Source organism: Protomyctophum parallelum, assembly GCF_964188405.1.
Source record: "Protomyctophum parallelum genome assembly, chromosome: 12".
In the NCBI taxonomy this organism is placed as follows: Eukaryota; Metazoa; Chordata; class Actinopteri; order Myctophiformes; family Myctophidae; genus Protomyctophum; species Protomyctophum parallelum.
The window spans coordinates 22,674,342-22,689,926 of record NC_139712.1 but is presented as its reverse complement, the minus strand read 5'-3'; the positions used below and the strand labels follow the sequence as shown (position 1 = coordinate 22,689,926).

General features: G+C 44.8%; 1 protein-coding gene across 4 annotated transcripts in view; it reads right to left on the bottom strand.

The window, feature by feature from the left end:
* LOC310868225 (zinc finger CCHC domain-containing protein 2-like) overlaps positions 1 to 15,585 on the bottom strand; it is a 65,135-nt gene that overhangs the window by 12,563 nt on the left and 36,987 nt on the right. For all 4 annotated transcript variants that reach the window (XM_083778549.1, XM_083778551.1, XM_083778550.1 and 1 more), the window contains exons 7-14: positions 14,878 to 14,937; positions 13,561 to 13,621; positions 12,716 to 12,845; positions 10,588 to 10,661; positions 9,365 to 9,438; positions 8,229 to 8,333; positions 7,519 to 7,854; positions 5,577 to 6,041 (exon numbers count right to left, since the gene is read on the bottom strand). In XM_083778549.1, the coding sequence (XP_083634675.1) occupies positions 5,577 to 6,041; positions 7,519 to 7,854; positions 8,229 to 8,333; positions 9,365 to 9,438; positions 10,588 to 10,661; positions 12,716 to 12,845; positions 13,561 to 13,621; positions 14,878 to 14,937 (1,305 nt within the window). The remainder of the gene's footprint in view (positions 1 to 5,576; positions 6,042 to 7,518; positions 7,855 to 8,228; positions 8,334 to 9,364; positions 9,439 to 10,587; positions 10,662 to 12,715; positions 12,846 to 13,560; positions 13,622 to 14,877; positions 14,938 to 15,585) is intronic.

Sequence of the window (15,585 nt, the reverse complement as noted above, 5' to 3'; positions counted from 1 at the left end):
TGGACATCACCAACGCGAAATATGGCGTGGACAGGGCTTCATCTGTAGACCAGTAGTCTGCCAACTCTGGCTTTTTGATGAGGCCGGTCAAGAAGAACAGACCAAAGAAGTCTTTTAGTTCTTTGAGGTTGACGTCCTTCCATGCCTTGACCCTGATTGAGTGACGCGTTGGTGGCATAGCGGCGATGCACTGAGCTGCATAAAGGTTGGTCTGCCACACGATGACCGTCAACAACTCCTCTGTGAGGAAGAGTTCCAGAAAGTCGGTGGGCTTGCTGGACTGCAGAGCCGCTGCCTCGCTGAGAAGTCCTGGTGTCGCGGTGAATGGGAAGGATTGGGGCTGCCAACCACAGGAATCCAGATGACGCCACACAGGATCGACCTGACCTGGTTGACCTGGTTTCCCTGGTTTACCTCGACCTGAAAATGATATAAATACAGAATTACTTACCAATAAACATATGTGCTAGAGGTGAGGTATGTGCTAGAATGAGTATGTGCTCAATTACAATACCAATACATACATACATTGTGAAATTAAAAAACAAAAAAGTAAAAAAAAAAAAAAAAAAAAAAAAAAAAAACAACAGCTCTAGAGCTGTTGCCCCCGCAACCAGACTACGGATAAGCGGTTGAAGATGGATGGACATTGTGTGTGTGTGATATGCATGTACATATATAACACATATTTTGTGAATTGGAGAGGGAAATCTAGAGCTCTCGAGGTGTTGCCCCCACAACCAGACTACGGATAAGCGGTTGAAGATGGATGGACAAAGTGTGTAAGTGTGATAAGCAGAAAACAATACACGTACCCCTGCCTTTGGTCTTGCCTGTGCTGCCAACAGCGGCCTGGCCATGTGCACCCCTTCCTCTTCCTCGACCTGAAATGTTATAGGAATACACAATTACTTACTATAAACACACATATATACATTTACAATACAATAAATGCATTTTACTTGTGTGTAAGTGTATGCAGAAATACATAAAACCTACCCCTGCCTGCCTTTGATGGTTGTGTGGCTGGTGGTTCAGGGGCTGCTTCCCTGTTACCTGAAAACAGAGTAAAATATATATTTAGATAACAATCTGTGCATGCCCAGCTTGAATGACATCTTTATCTTCCTCCCTAAACTTCATTGCCTTCATTATTTTGATAAACATTTTTGAATAGTTCAAATAGCCAATCTGCAAGCTCACATGTAGATCAGTGTATTTGTAGACTATACATTAGTTACTGAAACTAAATAAACTATGCTGTGACAACTGGAACTAAGACTAAATATAACAGACAGTCATCACAAAAATACTAAAATGTTGGAGGGACTATGCACAAGAGATCCAGTATAAGTCATTTTACACTTGGTTGCATGCTGAAAATAGCCAATCTGCAAGCTCACATGTAGATCAGTGTATTTGTAGACTATACATTAGTTACTGAAACTAAATAAACTACGCTATGACAACTGGAACTAAGACTAAATATAACAGACAGTCATCACAAAAATAAAATACTAAAATGTTGGAGGGACTATGCACAAGAGATCCAGTATAAGTCATTTTACACTTGGTTGCATGCTGAAAATAGCCAATCTACAAGCTCACAACATGTCGATGTTGTATGTGAGCTTGTAGATTGGCCTACAAGCTCACATGTAAATGTGTACATTGACACATGTGTACATGTCAATGTGACAGTCAGTTATATTTAGTCTTAGTTTCAGTTGTCATAGTAGTTTTCATTTAGTTAGTTTCAGTGAGATAATAGAAGAAATGTAAACTTACCCTTGCCAACAGCGCCAACTGGTGTTCGCTGGGCTGCTTCACACACATCGAGATCTGAAAACAGTAAAAGAAGAGATACATTTTAGATAAATCTGGGATATGCAGCTATGCAGTATGCACACTATTTTACACGACCAGTTTGAATAACATAATGCAGACAGTTGCCATACATTTTGTAATGAAAATTATAAATAAATGAAAAGATTACCTCCTGAATAACCGTCAGACCAGTCCTCGTCTACAACAAAAATAACAAAACATACCGGTAGGCATTTATCAGACACCATACAAATCCATTTACATTTTGCGATACAAATACATAATACAAAATATAATATAATTGTATGAATCTTACCATCGGTATGTCGGCGCTCGTCCCGCCTTCGAGACTCTCTCATTGGCGACCAGGAGCTGCCAGAACTGTCGTCATCAGACTCAACGGGCTTCTCACTTTCACTCGTGAAACTATGGGATGAATTGTAAGGCGACTCCAGGCGCCTTCTCTCCAGCCAGGCACGGGGGCGAAGTGAAGGGTATACCGGAGTAGCCAACGCAGATGCATGAGACTGACACGAAGGGGTTGAGGTAACGGAACCAGGTCCATGAAGGGAAGACGGAGATGAAATGTTGGAACCGAGGCCGGGCTGTGTTGCCTCATCCTCGGACTCCAGCTCAGACCCTGTGTCGGTTTTTGGTATGGAACGGAAAAATGATGATATTGTTGACTGACCAGGGCCCGGAACTGGACCACCACGGGGACGGCCCGGACGGGTGGACCGGCCACGGGCTACAGTGCGAGAGTCACTGTGTGGTGACTCTTGAGCCGCTAGCCCTTCTCTCAACACTGGGGGTTCACGGGTGTCGGATAGCGCCTTTACCGTTACTGGTGCACGCCGTTTACCCCCCGATGGACCCTGTCCTCGACCAGCCGGTGTCTGACCTCCAGTGCTCGTACCAGGTTTTTCCTCTCTTCCTCCATGATCACCACCGCGGCTCGGTGGGACCTTTCCTCGCCCTTTACGAGCCGACGCAGGAGGCTTCTTCTCTTCTCCTCCTCCACCACCACCGCGCTTCGGTTTACGAGCAGACATTTCTGCGATAAAACAATCAAACTCACTAGCTCTCTCTCTCTCTCTCTCTCTGCAACACGTCCTCTCTGCTTCTCTGCAACATACGATTACGACTACTCCCACAGAACGGTGAGAAAATAACACACCTTTTATATGCCACAGTTTGTTGTGATTGGTTTTATTTGATGTCTGGGCGTTGTGTATGCGATCCGAGCGCTTGTTTTGGGTTGCAGGGCGCCTCGATCTCGGAGCTATAATAACACACGTTTTTTTCTTTTGATGTGATGATGTCGTGTATAAACATAATAGCAATTTGATCAGCGTGGGACCTGGGGTCATAGTGACACAAATAAAATAAATGGAGAGCTAAAGTTGTTGTTTTTGTTTTGGCGATTGTGGGTCTTTGATGTGGAATGGTTCACCATGTTGTGATGGCCGGAGCTGTTGTGCTGGCATTGTGTTTCGTGGTCGTTTGATCATTGTTTGTTGGCTTGGGAGTGGGACGTTATTGAAAGGAGGTGTGAACTGTGAAGTGAAGAATGACTGTCTGTGATATGCTAGCAGGCTGCTGCTCATGTTTCACGGCTACTGAATGTTGCTCAGCACGTGTGTTTTACACTCACTTTGGGAGGCATTTGCATTTGATTGAGGTGTGGAAGTGTTGAATGACTGTCTGGGATATGTGCTAGCCAGGTTCGTCTGTTTTACACTCATTTTGGGAAGCATTTGCATGCGTCTCTATTTTTGGTTAAACATTGCTGTCATCTAGTGGTTGAACAATTAATTACAATGAATTGTGAATGAACAATTGATCACAGCAAAACGAAACTTTGTGACATGTTGGGTAAGACCCCCACCTAGCTAATGCACCAAAAAAAAAAAAAACACTACGTCAATAACGTGGGGGATATACTGATTTAACACGCAAATAACGTCATTGGCCACTAGGGGGTTAAGGCTCTGTTCCATTTTAGTGTGCAGTGGTTCTGCAACTTAACCCCATAACTCTGAGTGTACAAATGATTTGTACACTTTCAGAGTTACAGCCCCGTACGGGGCCATTTGGAACCCACTCAAGGACACTTTGAGACCCACTGGTGTAGCAGAGTGTTTCCAATGATCCAACACGCACAATAGCAGCACCCTGGATCTGTTTGACCAGAATGGAACAGAGCCTTCATTAGTATCATTAACACTGACTCTGTTTGACCAGAATGGAACAGAGCCTTCATTAGTATCATTAACACTGACTCTGTTTGACCAGAATGGAACAGAGCCTTCATTAGTATCATTAACACTGACTCTGTTAGACCAGAATGGAACAGAGCCTTCATTAGTATCATTAACACTGACTCTGTTAGACCAGAATGGAACAGAGCCTTCATTAGTATCATTAACACTGACTCTGTTTGACCAGAATGGAACAGAGCCTTCATTAGTATCATTAAAGGCGCAGTGAAACGGAAATGGTGAACAACATGAAAATGGTGTTTCCACATGAAACACCGGTCTGAAGTTTCTGAACCAATCAGAGCGTCGCATCCCTTCAGGCGATGGGACGGTAGCTAGGGACTTTAGCTATGCTATGAGCAACAGCGTGGTATGTGTTTGTTTATAAATCAGATGGTCGGCCAGCACAACCAGTTTACTGTTATGTGGCTTATTTCTACCCTATAATGTTTTCGGATACATATTTTTGCGTGATGATTAAGTTGAAACCGAGTAATACACTGTCTGGATGTTATATTGAATGGTAATAAAAACGGAGGATTTCTGTAATCAGTAGCAGCTGTGCTGGATGGACAAGCAAATATGGGAAATTAAACGGGTGAGCTTCATTGTTATTGGCTTTTATCGATTGTGTATCTCTACACGTCATCACGCAGCACGTTTTCGTTTTAATAAATAAATAATACAATCGTTTTTTTGGACCTTTGATATAAAAACACACAGAAATGAGAATTTTCACATTTTTTTGGCATCCATTGTTAGGTATGCCCATATAATGACCACGGATATGGTCTAAAAGTGTGAAAAACGTCTTTTTCATTTCACTGCACCTTTAACACTGACTCTGTTTGACCAGAATGGAACAGAGCCTTCATTAGTATCATCGGTAACACCTGTGAAGGAAGTAGAGAGGGGGCCCAGGTTCTTTCCAAAATGGCGTTTGTGCATAGAGCCCATTGTCACGCAAATTAATTGTGATCAATTGTGTTAATTTCAAAAGTCTAATACAGTATCTCCCCCGGTCCATAGGGATGTCCCTATTATGGTCTAGTAGTGGTTGAGATGTTGGACTTTCACACGGGAGACCCCGAGTTCAGATCCTCGGTGTTACACAAGCTTACAACATGTGTTGTAAGCTTGTAGATCTGCTATTTCTGCTATTAAAAAAAAAAAAACAACATTTTGAAAACGTCATTCATAGAAACAATTGACGATTATGCGAAAATGATTGCTATCATCTCAAAATAATTGCAATTAGACGATGACGTACCGTAATTTCCGGACTATAAAGCGCACCTGAATATAAGCCGCACCAGCTAAATTTAGGGAAAAAAACAAATGTGTACATATACAAGCCACACTGGACTATAAGCCGCATAGAGGCCATAGACATAGAGATAGATTTAGAAGGTCCCCTAGTGGCCGTTAGCTGTAAAAAAGTAGCGGCTTATAGTCCGGAAATTCCGGTAATAATAATGACAGGCCTACCTCCGGACGGCACGGGGCCTCCTATGGCGGGGGGCATGGAGTACGGGGAGGGCAGGGCCAGGCCCGGGTGCTGCTTAATGGCGTGCGAGGGGGGAGGCTCCGCCTGCAGTGGTGGCATCGGGGTGCACGGCGGCAGAGGGCCCGCAGGGTCCGGGGTGGGGTAGATGGGCTGCTGCTGTGGGACGCCCATAAGGGCCCCCATGAGGGGCGTCTGGAGAGGCGCCTGCGAGGCCGGAGGAGGAGGAGGGACCGGAGGAGCGCTCGGGGGGACGCTCGGAGACGACGACGACGCCGCCGTCTTGAACCTCTGCACCACCAGTGGCTGGACCGCGGAGCTCCCCGGAGCGTGCAGGGGGGGAGGGGGAGCGCCTAAAGTGCGTAGTGGTGGTGGTGCGGCCGGGGGGGGTGGCGGCGCATCCCTCTTCTCCGGGTCTCCGCCGGGAGGAGCGCCCGAGCCGCCGGGGACTATAGGAGCAACGTTATTACAGTTAACGGAAAATAAAATAAAATAAAATAAAACATTTTTAACTATAACTGAAACTGTATCGTGTGTTTACAAAACTAACTGAAGTGATAGACAAAATGCCCTAATATCTATTTATTTATTCATAAGCTTAATCTGTAACTGAATAGAGCACCGAAGTCCTGACGTCACTGTCGGAAGAGGGCGTCAGTCCCCAGGTTCATGTATTTTTTTTTTGCATTGAAATCCCCAATTTTAGATCTCTTCATATAAGAACTGTGTTTGAAAAATAAACCGATCACCCCAGCCTTTTCACTCATATGGATATGAAGCATCGACTGAAGGTGGAAATGTACAAATATACCCAAAGAGTAACAAAATAAGCGTTAGAAACGAGTCAAACAACCCAGAGACTACATTTCCGGGTAGGCGGGTGGCTGCATCTGCCCGTCGCACAACAGAAACTGAATGTGAATTACGTTTATTTTAATTTGATTGATATTTAATGTTTCGTGGTTAGTACGAGTCGAGTCAGCACCAGCTGAGCTTACGTCAATGAGGAATCTCAGGAACGCAATGTGTTGACAGCTGGGCGTGACGTATATTAGCAGCGACATTGCCTTCATATGTAGTTTCAAGTTCTTATATGAAGCGATCTAAAATGAAATGGGGATTTCAATGCAACTAAAGAAATACATTAACCTGTGTACTGGCGCCCTCTACTGAAAGTTACGTCAGACTTTGGTGCTCTATACATATATTTTTTAAATGCCACATTATCTTGAGTTTTTTATTTTTTTAATACAAAATACTTACTCTGGCCTTTTTCAATTCTGTGTGTGTGTGTGTGTGTGTGTGTGTGTGTGTGCATGTGTGCATGTGTGCGTGTGTGTGAGTCTGTGAGTGTGTGTGTGTGTGTGTGTGTGTGTGTGTGTGTGTGTGTGTGTGCGTGAGTGAGCGAGTGAGAGAAAGCCAGAGGACGAGCATGGGTGGGTGTGTGTGCTTGGATCCGCCAGGAAAATAATTACACACTGAATTTGGTGTGCTTTCATGTTCATTTGAAGCACGGGTAGACATGCCTCTTTCAACCAATCGAGATTGGTGGGTCGGAACAAAATGCTGTACAATCTCCCTTTGAAAACACTACTGTACTGTCCGATGCCGACTTTTTACGACTTAATGACTTCATGACTGAAATAGCAATAGAAAGTTTTTCTGAAAACTAGTTAGGATGTAGAATGCTCAGAGTCGGCCTCAGGTCTCAACACATTTTTGAGCTAAAAAGCATTACTTTGTGCTGCGCTATTTTGGAATAGCAAAAGTATAAAGTGACTGCACTGTCTGTCTGCAGCCTGCGGTCGTGGCTGGCAGAAACCCTTCCCATTGGAGCCAAATCGGATCAGTCTAACTAGGTGGCGAAAGGTGGCACATTTCATGGGCGATGTTAGCTCAGGTTTCACCCGTCAAAACTCTTCTAACCTTGTATAGGAGGAGGAGGAGGAGGCAGGGGTATCTGCATCATCAGCGTGTCGTAGGAGGAGGAGGACTTCCCGACGCTCTGGCCGGGAAGGAGAGCCTCCGGCGTGCCGTTGGGGAACACGTAGGACAAGGAATGCACGAAGGACAGAGGGGGGAAGTTGCCGTGGTGGTGGTGGTGGTGGGCGTCCGAAGGGGGGGAGAGGCTCTGCTGCGCCTGGGGGGGCTGGGCGGGCCGGGGGGCGTTGTTGGGGGAGGAGGTCACCTCCCCCGCTACGCTCTGGACGAAGAAGGCGTCGGCGGGGCCTTTGCTGGAATCGTCAGAGTGGCTGTCGGTGTCTGATGGGAGATAACGAGTGAGAAAGACAGGTGTTGAATTAATGCTGTTTATACACACCTGCTGTTATGTTGATGTTCTGACACCCATTTAGACCTGAGATTTAGACCTGAGAACGATTCTACAAATGTCTTCTAAATGATAGAAATGATATGTAATCGGCCGCCGACCCCCATCTGAAATTATGTAGTTCCAGGGACCCCCTCCCAGAAGCAAAGATTGAGTTTTTTCAATCGCTAAAGTATACAATAATGCTAAAAACCACACCAAAAGGGGTTCCCACCCTGAATGGGCTAAACGCCATGTACGGCCGGGATTCGAAACCCTATTGGAAAAGGGGCCTGTGTGTGTGTGTGTGTGTGTGCTGGTCTCCTACCTTTGTTCCTCTCGTCCTCGCTCTCCAGGCTCTCTGGCGCGTGGTGCTGAGGGCTGGAAGGAGAGCTGTAGCTCTCAGACGACGTATCGCCGTACGCGTCCAAGCCTGAGCCACCGTCAAAACACACAAACGGCAAGCGGTTAGAAGACAACTCGGGCTGTCACCGTCACGCGTTTAACATAAAGCGCCAATCCCGTAAATCAGCTTCAGTCTTGCTAGCTTACCTTGGCCTCGATTTTATAATATCGCTAGAGAAGCTCTAAAAAGCGTTCATATTTTGAGGGAGAGGCGGATTAGGAGCAGAAATGAAGCACTGGTATATCCATCAGATCAAAACCACGGAGAGCGCCCTGGATTAGGAGAGACGAGGTATTCTTTCTGCCGCGCTAACAGCTAAGTCAACGGTAAGCTAATATGACCCTAGAGCGCTAAGTACAGTGGCCGACAGTCCGACAAAAAAAAGGGAAAACATTCAGAATATTCTTCTCTCACCTGGCATCATTGAGGATGCGCTAGGACATGTACAAACGTCCAATGCATCCCCCGATTGGAATCCCTATGACGTTTCCAGACGTCCTACGGGTGGAATGTGTTAATGTGCGCGCGCATTCGCGTGCGTTCCATGCGCTGCTTTCAATGGCTTTTATCTCGAAATCGGCGCCATGAATGGGCGTTTCTGGTCAAAACGAGGTTTATTCAACGGTCGATAGCCATCGCTGTGGTTGTCGCGGTCAGGTTTTCTTCTGCACCCAGCGAGAGAACAACAACCGGTCAAGACAACACACACACACACACACACACCACATTACGTCATCGTAACATCCGGTTACGGGTATTTGGCTCTTCAAAATAAGGATTGAAATGGGAAACCTCTGAAATATGCGTTGAAATAATTAATGAATCCTGGCGGGTATTGTGTTTTAAGTTATTTTTTACATTGGAATGTAACAATTTGAATAAGCTTACAAACGTCACAAAAGTGACGTGTTGTAAGCTTGTAGATCAACTATTTCTGCCATTTTTTGAAAAAAATGATGGAAACGGTTGACGATTATGCAAAAAGATAACATTGATTATCTCAAATAATTGCAATAATAGATGATCATGTAATAATTGTGACAGGCCTATACCCGTACCTCTCCTCTGTGGTTGCTGGCCTTCAGTCACACTGCCGTTGGTGATGCAGACGGCTGCTTTCTTCCCCTTGTCCCTGAGGGGAAAGCACAGGCACATTGACCCATTCTGACCTGAGATCAGATTCTAAAATTGTCTTCTACATCCTGACAGTTTTCTGAAAAAGCTATGTTTCCAAATCAGTCGTTCTTCGATTTTTCAAAAATAGCAGACCTACAAGCTCCCCAAAATGGGCTAATAATGCTGCATTCACTTGGGGATCAGGCAAGCGGTAGACGGCAAACGGCACCACCTGCTGGACTGCACGGAACAGTACTAAAAAGATACAATATTTTAACATCGAATTCTGCCGTCCCCGGTTCTGGCTGCCGGGCTCAGTGTCCTGTTCCGTTTACCGTCCACTAAAATTACTTCTGGTCTACCCTGATCCCATGTGAATGCAACGTATAATAACAGTATTCTGACAAAACCTATGTTGGTATAATTCAGCTGTGCTTAAACTTTCCCCCCGCCCACATTTATGTATCTGGCTGCTGACCGCCGTCTCAAGATATTGTGTTCCCAGGGCAACATCTCAGTCTTAGGAATGGATTATTGGCCAGTTGAACCCATTTTGGGCGGGAACCCCTTTTGGTGTTTTAACTAAGCATTATGTTATACTTTAGCTATTGAAAAATAGCAGATCTACAAGCTCGTAGCGTGCCACTCTTGAAGAATCGTGAAAATGCGGCACAAATCTTTGAATATATATTCTTTCAGAAGACTTTTTTTTTTTTTCGTCGTCAGGCGAAATGGGTTAAATGCAGACGGATGAGCAACTTGGAAACTCAAAGCAACTTGGACACTCAGGCATGAAGGAAGCATGAGTTCAAGTCCGTTGCTCTCCCCATGTCTCCCATATATGGGGACTAGGTTGGCGGAGGGTGTGTAGAGCCCAGGATCACATTAGATAATTGACACAGGGGTGAAAAATGGGTTACAAAATCGTGGGATAGAAATTATATACAAAAAAAATGCAGACGGATAGGACCGATCTATGGCTGTGTAATATGGAATACATGTCATGTATTGAAAGATCACAGACATTCTACGGCTATTAACTTGTAAACGGAGAATATTCGTCTAATATTCAAACATGTATTCACCAACTTACAGTTAGTTGATTTAAAGGTATGGTGACATTTATTTAATTTCTTTCTATTTATTTATTTGTGTGCTGTCCTACCTGTCTGTGGCCTGCGTGGGCCAGCTCTTGTTTTTTCCGACGGGGTGACTGCCTCTCTTCTCGGCATCCTGGACCTTTGGAGGAGAGAAGGAGAGACACGGGAAACATTTTTAACAATTTCACGAAAGAGCATTTTACGATTATTATGCGCTTCGTTTCTCAGTGAGGTTCGGCTGCCTCCGTCTCCACTTATGCTGCTGTGGACGTTGAAACTCGTACAACTCGTACGCCAATAGAGTATGCGCGTGACATCATCATCAAACCCGGAAGTTATGCAGGAATGCCTACTGAATGGCAAAAAATGACTTTCTGGCATGCATCCAAACAGAAAAGTCCTATCTGATTGCATTAGACAACATTAAACAATGTTAAACTCACTTTGCCTGTTGCTTTGCCACTCGATGTGCCATTCACTTTAAGCATGTACATAGTTGCATACCCTCTATACAAGCTCATACAAAAAATAAAAATAATAATATTAATAATCCAGGTAAAATTGTGTTGGCAGAAATCTCCAGTCCATAAAACTCCATATTTAAACTTTTTAGTTTTTCTTTCTTAAATGAGCACCCTTCATATGACTACAGTCACTGTAGTATTGGCAATAATACATATATAATAATACAATAATATAATAAAATTTTTATTACTTTCTTGTTTGGTATTCAGACAGCCAGCAATCTGCATTCGAAGATTTTCCTAGAAGCTTTGTCACAATGCGTCGCACTGCAACGCGTTGTGAGCTTGTAGATCTATTTCAGCATGCAACCAAGTGTAAAATGACTTATACTGGATCTCTTGTCCACTATGTTTTTTTTGCTTTGCATTTAAGTGACATGACACGGCTCATAAATCATGGATGTGTCCAATCGTAAATCAATACATTGTTCAAATCGATCTTTTCTCCAGGCACAATAACAACTCAATAACAACTCCCATTTATAGCATCCACTCGAAAAGCCACACGGCTTTCACGATTCCATTACTCTTGTTTTGTGAATGAAAAAAGTTGTAAATTCTTTACATTTCAGAGTCAAAGGTATGAAATTGTGAATGGAATCATGATGTATATTCTGAGAGAGAGAGAGAGAGAGAGAGAGAGAGAGAGAGAGAGAGAATGTGCAATGTCAGCAAAAGTGCGCGCACACACACACACACACACACACACGCGCACTCTCGATCACGTGATTCAGTGAGGCATAGATTCTCACCCTCCCAAACACACACACACACACACACACACACACACACACACACACACCCATCCGTGTGGCGCCTTTTAGCACAAACTACAGGAGGCTTAAACATTAACTACATCCGATCTGAAGTTCACATTTAAGAACAAGGCTTGTGTTAATGTGTTTTAATTGGCAATTTTAACACCACACAGCTGGTGCTGAGATCAAGCAGCAGGAGTGGCAGAGAGCCGTGTGTTATTTTTAGCTGGGAGTTAAATATACTGTGTGTGTGTGTGTGTGTGTGTGTGTGTGTGTGTGTGTGTGTGTGTGTGTGTGTGTGTGTGTATATGGAATACATGAAATGTATCGTAAGATCACAGACATTCTACGACTATTAACTTGCACACTGAGAATATTCGTCTAATATTCATTCAAACGTGTATTCACCAAAACAAACAGTTATTTGATTAAAAAAGGTATGGTGACGTTTATTTTGTTCTACTATCCTCTTCTGGTGGTGCGTCTTTGTTTTCATTCCTGCTAAACCAGGGGTTTTCAACTGATTTTGACCCAGGGACCACCATCCTGACTAAGAGCAACCTGGGGACCACCACTATTGTGCGTGGCGGGTCCATCATAGACCCACCCCACACAATAGTGGTGGGGGATTCATGCACCACAGGGAGCTGGAGGAAAGAGTTACACACCCGTACGGGGCCATTTTGAACCCACTGGTGTAGCAGAGTGTTACCAGTGGGTCAACATGCACAACAATAGCAGCACCAGAATGGAACAGAGCCTTCATTAGTATCATCGATAACACCTCAAGTAGGGAAAGGGGCCCACGTTCTTTCCAAAATGGCGTGTGCGCACATAGCCCATGGCCGTCAGATTCAGCTGCGGAGCTCCGAATCCCTCTTGAGAGATTTGGGGAAACATTCCAGACTGACCTGTTGGCTGCTAGGTTCCTGGCCGATCTTCGTCACGTTGCTCTTCTTCCTCCGCTCGGCTTGGCCGTTATAGTCAGAAGTGTGGACTCCCTTGCGAGTCTCACCCTTGGAACCTTTTGCACTGGAGACACTGGAGCAGAGGGGGACGGAATAAAGCGATGCGCGCGGTTTCTTGCATCAGCAATTTAGCGCTGTCATATGGCCGGCCATGTTGCTGCTGCTGTATTAATTATGGTCAATGATGAGAAGCGCTGAATCACCTTCGCGTTTCAGTAAATGGTCACGCTGACCACCGCTCCCCTCCAAGTACAGTTTTAGACAGCGACGGAGAGGCGCCGTCCCAAGCAAACTTGAGCCACGAGAGACGCCACCGAGTGTGCCCGTATCGAACGTTGCGGAGTCCGCTGAGCCGACTCAGTCCCGTTGGAGTTGCGACCCGATATGGACAGCAAAGTAAATCGTGTTCTGGCGAGATCGTTTGGCCCCATAGTTAGGTTCCCCCCCCCCCCCCCCCCCCCCCCCCCCCCCCCCCCCGACTGCCACTCAAAGTGCCTACTGGCCAATAACAGCGCGTCCTTACTCAAATGCGAAGGTGATCCGTGAAGTTAATGAATGTATTTTAGAATGATGCTAAAATAGTGACAAATAAGACACTTCTGCCACTGACAATGTGACGATCTACATGCTCACAATTGCGACGCATTGTTAGTTTGTAGATTTTCACATTCAACTGTGACAAACTAGAAGAGAAGAGAAGAGAAGAGAAGAGAAGAGAAGAGAAGAGAAGAGAAGAGAAGAGAAGAGAAGAGAAGAGAAGAGAAGAGAAGAGAAGAGAAGAGGTTTACCCAGCACTGGGGCTCTTGGTGCCGATCTTCTTCCTGGGTCCCTGAACGTATGACTCTACATCTGGGAACACAGAAACAAACCACAATCAGAACCCGGAACATACTGTGCCTCTAGGGTTTGGATCCGGAACTGGATCCAACATTGGATGGTGTCTCTCTCTGTCCCATTTAGGCCTGACATCGAAATTTAGAAAATGTCTTCTAAATTCTGACAGTTTTCTGAAATACCTATGTTTCTTTTTTTTACTTCTATATTTTTTATCCCACGATTTTGTAACCCATTTTTCACCCCTGTGTCAATCATCTAATGTGATCCTGGGCTCTACACACCCTCCGCCAACCTGGGGAGAGCAACGGACTTAACTCATGCTTCCTTCATGCTTGAGTGTCCAAGTTGCTCCTTTACACCTGACAGGGGGGAGTTTCCCTGGTTGGACGTAGCGCGTGGAAGGAACACGTTATTCCAACCAGTTCCTTTCTCCTCCATCAGGCGCCCCGGCTGGCCAGGGGGAGGGCGTTTAGAGACCAGGATTACTGAAATTCCTATGTTTCTGTATCTGTGGTACTCAATATTTCATGTCAAGGACCCCAAAAATTATATGTAATTGGCCGCCGACCCCCATCTGAAAATATGTTGTTCCAGGGACCCTCCCAGAAGCAAAGATTTGAGTTAATGTTCACTCTGAAAGAATATATATTCAAATATTTGTGCCACATTTTCACAATTTTTCAAAAATAGCAGCCCTACAAGTATGAGCTTGTAGATCTGCTATTTTTCAATAGCTAAATTATAACAATGTTTAAAACACCAAAAGGGGTTCCAACCCAAAATGGGTTAACTCTGACTTTAGGTGCGTTACCCGCTCAAATCATATCAAATAAATAACGGTAATGGGTCGCACACACCAAGACTGCATTTAAATAATTTATTCTTACATTTTGAACTGGAGACAAACATTTCGGAAGGCTGGATAGGCCCCCAAATCTCCCGTTCAAAATGCAAGAATAAATTGGCTATCCGTATCCTGCCTTCATCACTGATGAAGGCTGGATAGCCGAAACGTTTGTCTCCCGTTCAACATGCAAGAATAAATTATTGAAATGCAGGCTTGACCCATTACCGTCTCTCTATCTCCGACACCGCTGTCGTGCTTTGAGACGCTGCCTATGTACATTGTGCAGCCTTTTATGAGACAACAAACAAACAAGAGTGCAGGGTGGATCATCCAAGCATGCATTCATTGCATTATTTCTTCACAATTTATTTATCTCAGTTATTTTTGACATCCCTAAGAGGAGACAGATCATCTCTCTCACCTTCCTCTTGGCTGGAGGCATCAGAGCAGTCATCCTGATAGGCTTTCAGCTGGCAGTTACCTGAGGAGAGAACAGTGGCGTTGTTAAGACAGCTAGCCATGCGTTTATGCCAAAAAAGCAATTGAATTGAAAACATTTAAAGGTATATTCAGTGATTTCACTTAATTCAAATATCACTTATTTTTTTGTTTTGTTGTGATAATCCTCCCTACTGTAGAGTGTGCTGGCCATATAAGGAGTTCCTCCCTGTCCCCAGTTAACCCCTGGGGGTCAAAAAACCTTAGGTTTCGTTTTTGACTCTCTATCCTGGTATGACACAGGTGCAATGTGTCACACCAGGTGTCTTAAGTGATGGTGACCGTGGAAAGTGTGTGTGTGCATGCGTGCATGTGTGCGTGGGAGAACACCATCTGGCCCCTGCAGGAAAAGGCCAGTGTGTGAGAGTTCATGACGTGTAAAAGGCAGTTGCAACAGAATGTGCTCCAGTGCACTGACTGCACGATGGTTGCGGTAGATTAAAGGCCAGTCGCAGGTGTGTCATTGGCAGCCAGGGGTCGTCAACATGTCTGTACACGGACAAAGGTGACAAATTGTAGGCTCTACAGCGCCGAACCGACTTTTATTCGGCTCTAAAATAGGAGTATGGCCCTCAGTCATTGAATTTGTTGTTTTGTTTTTTCATGTCAGGTGAAAGCAAGGAATCATAGC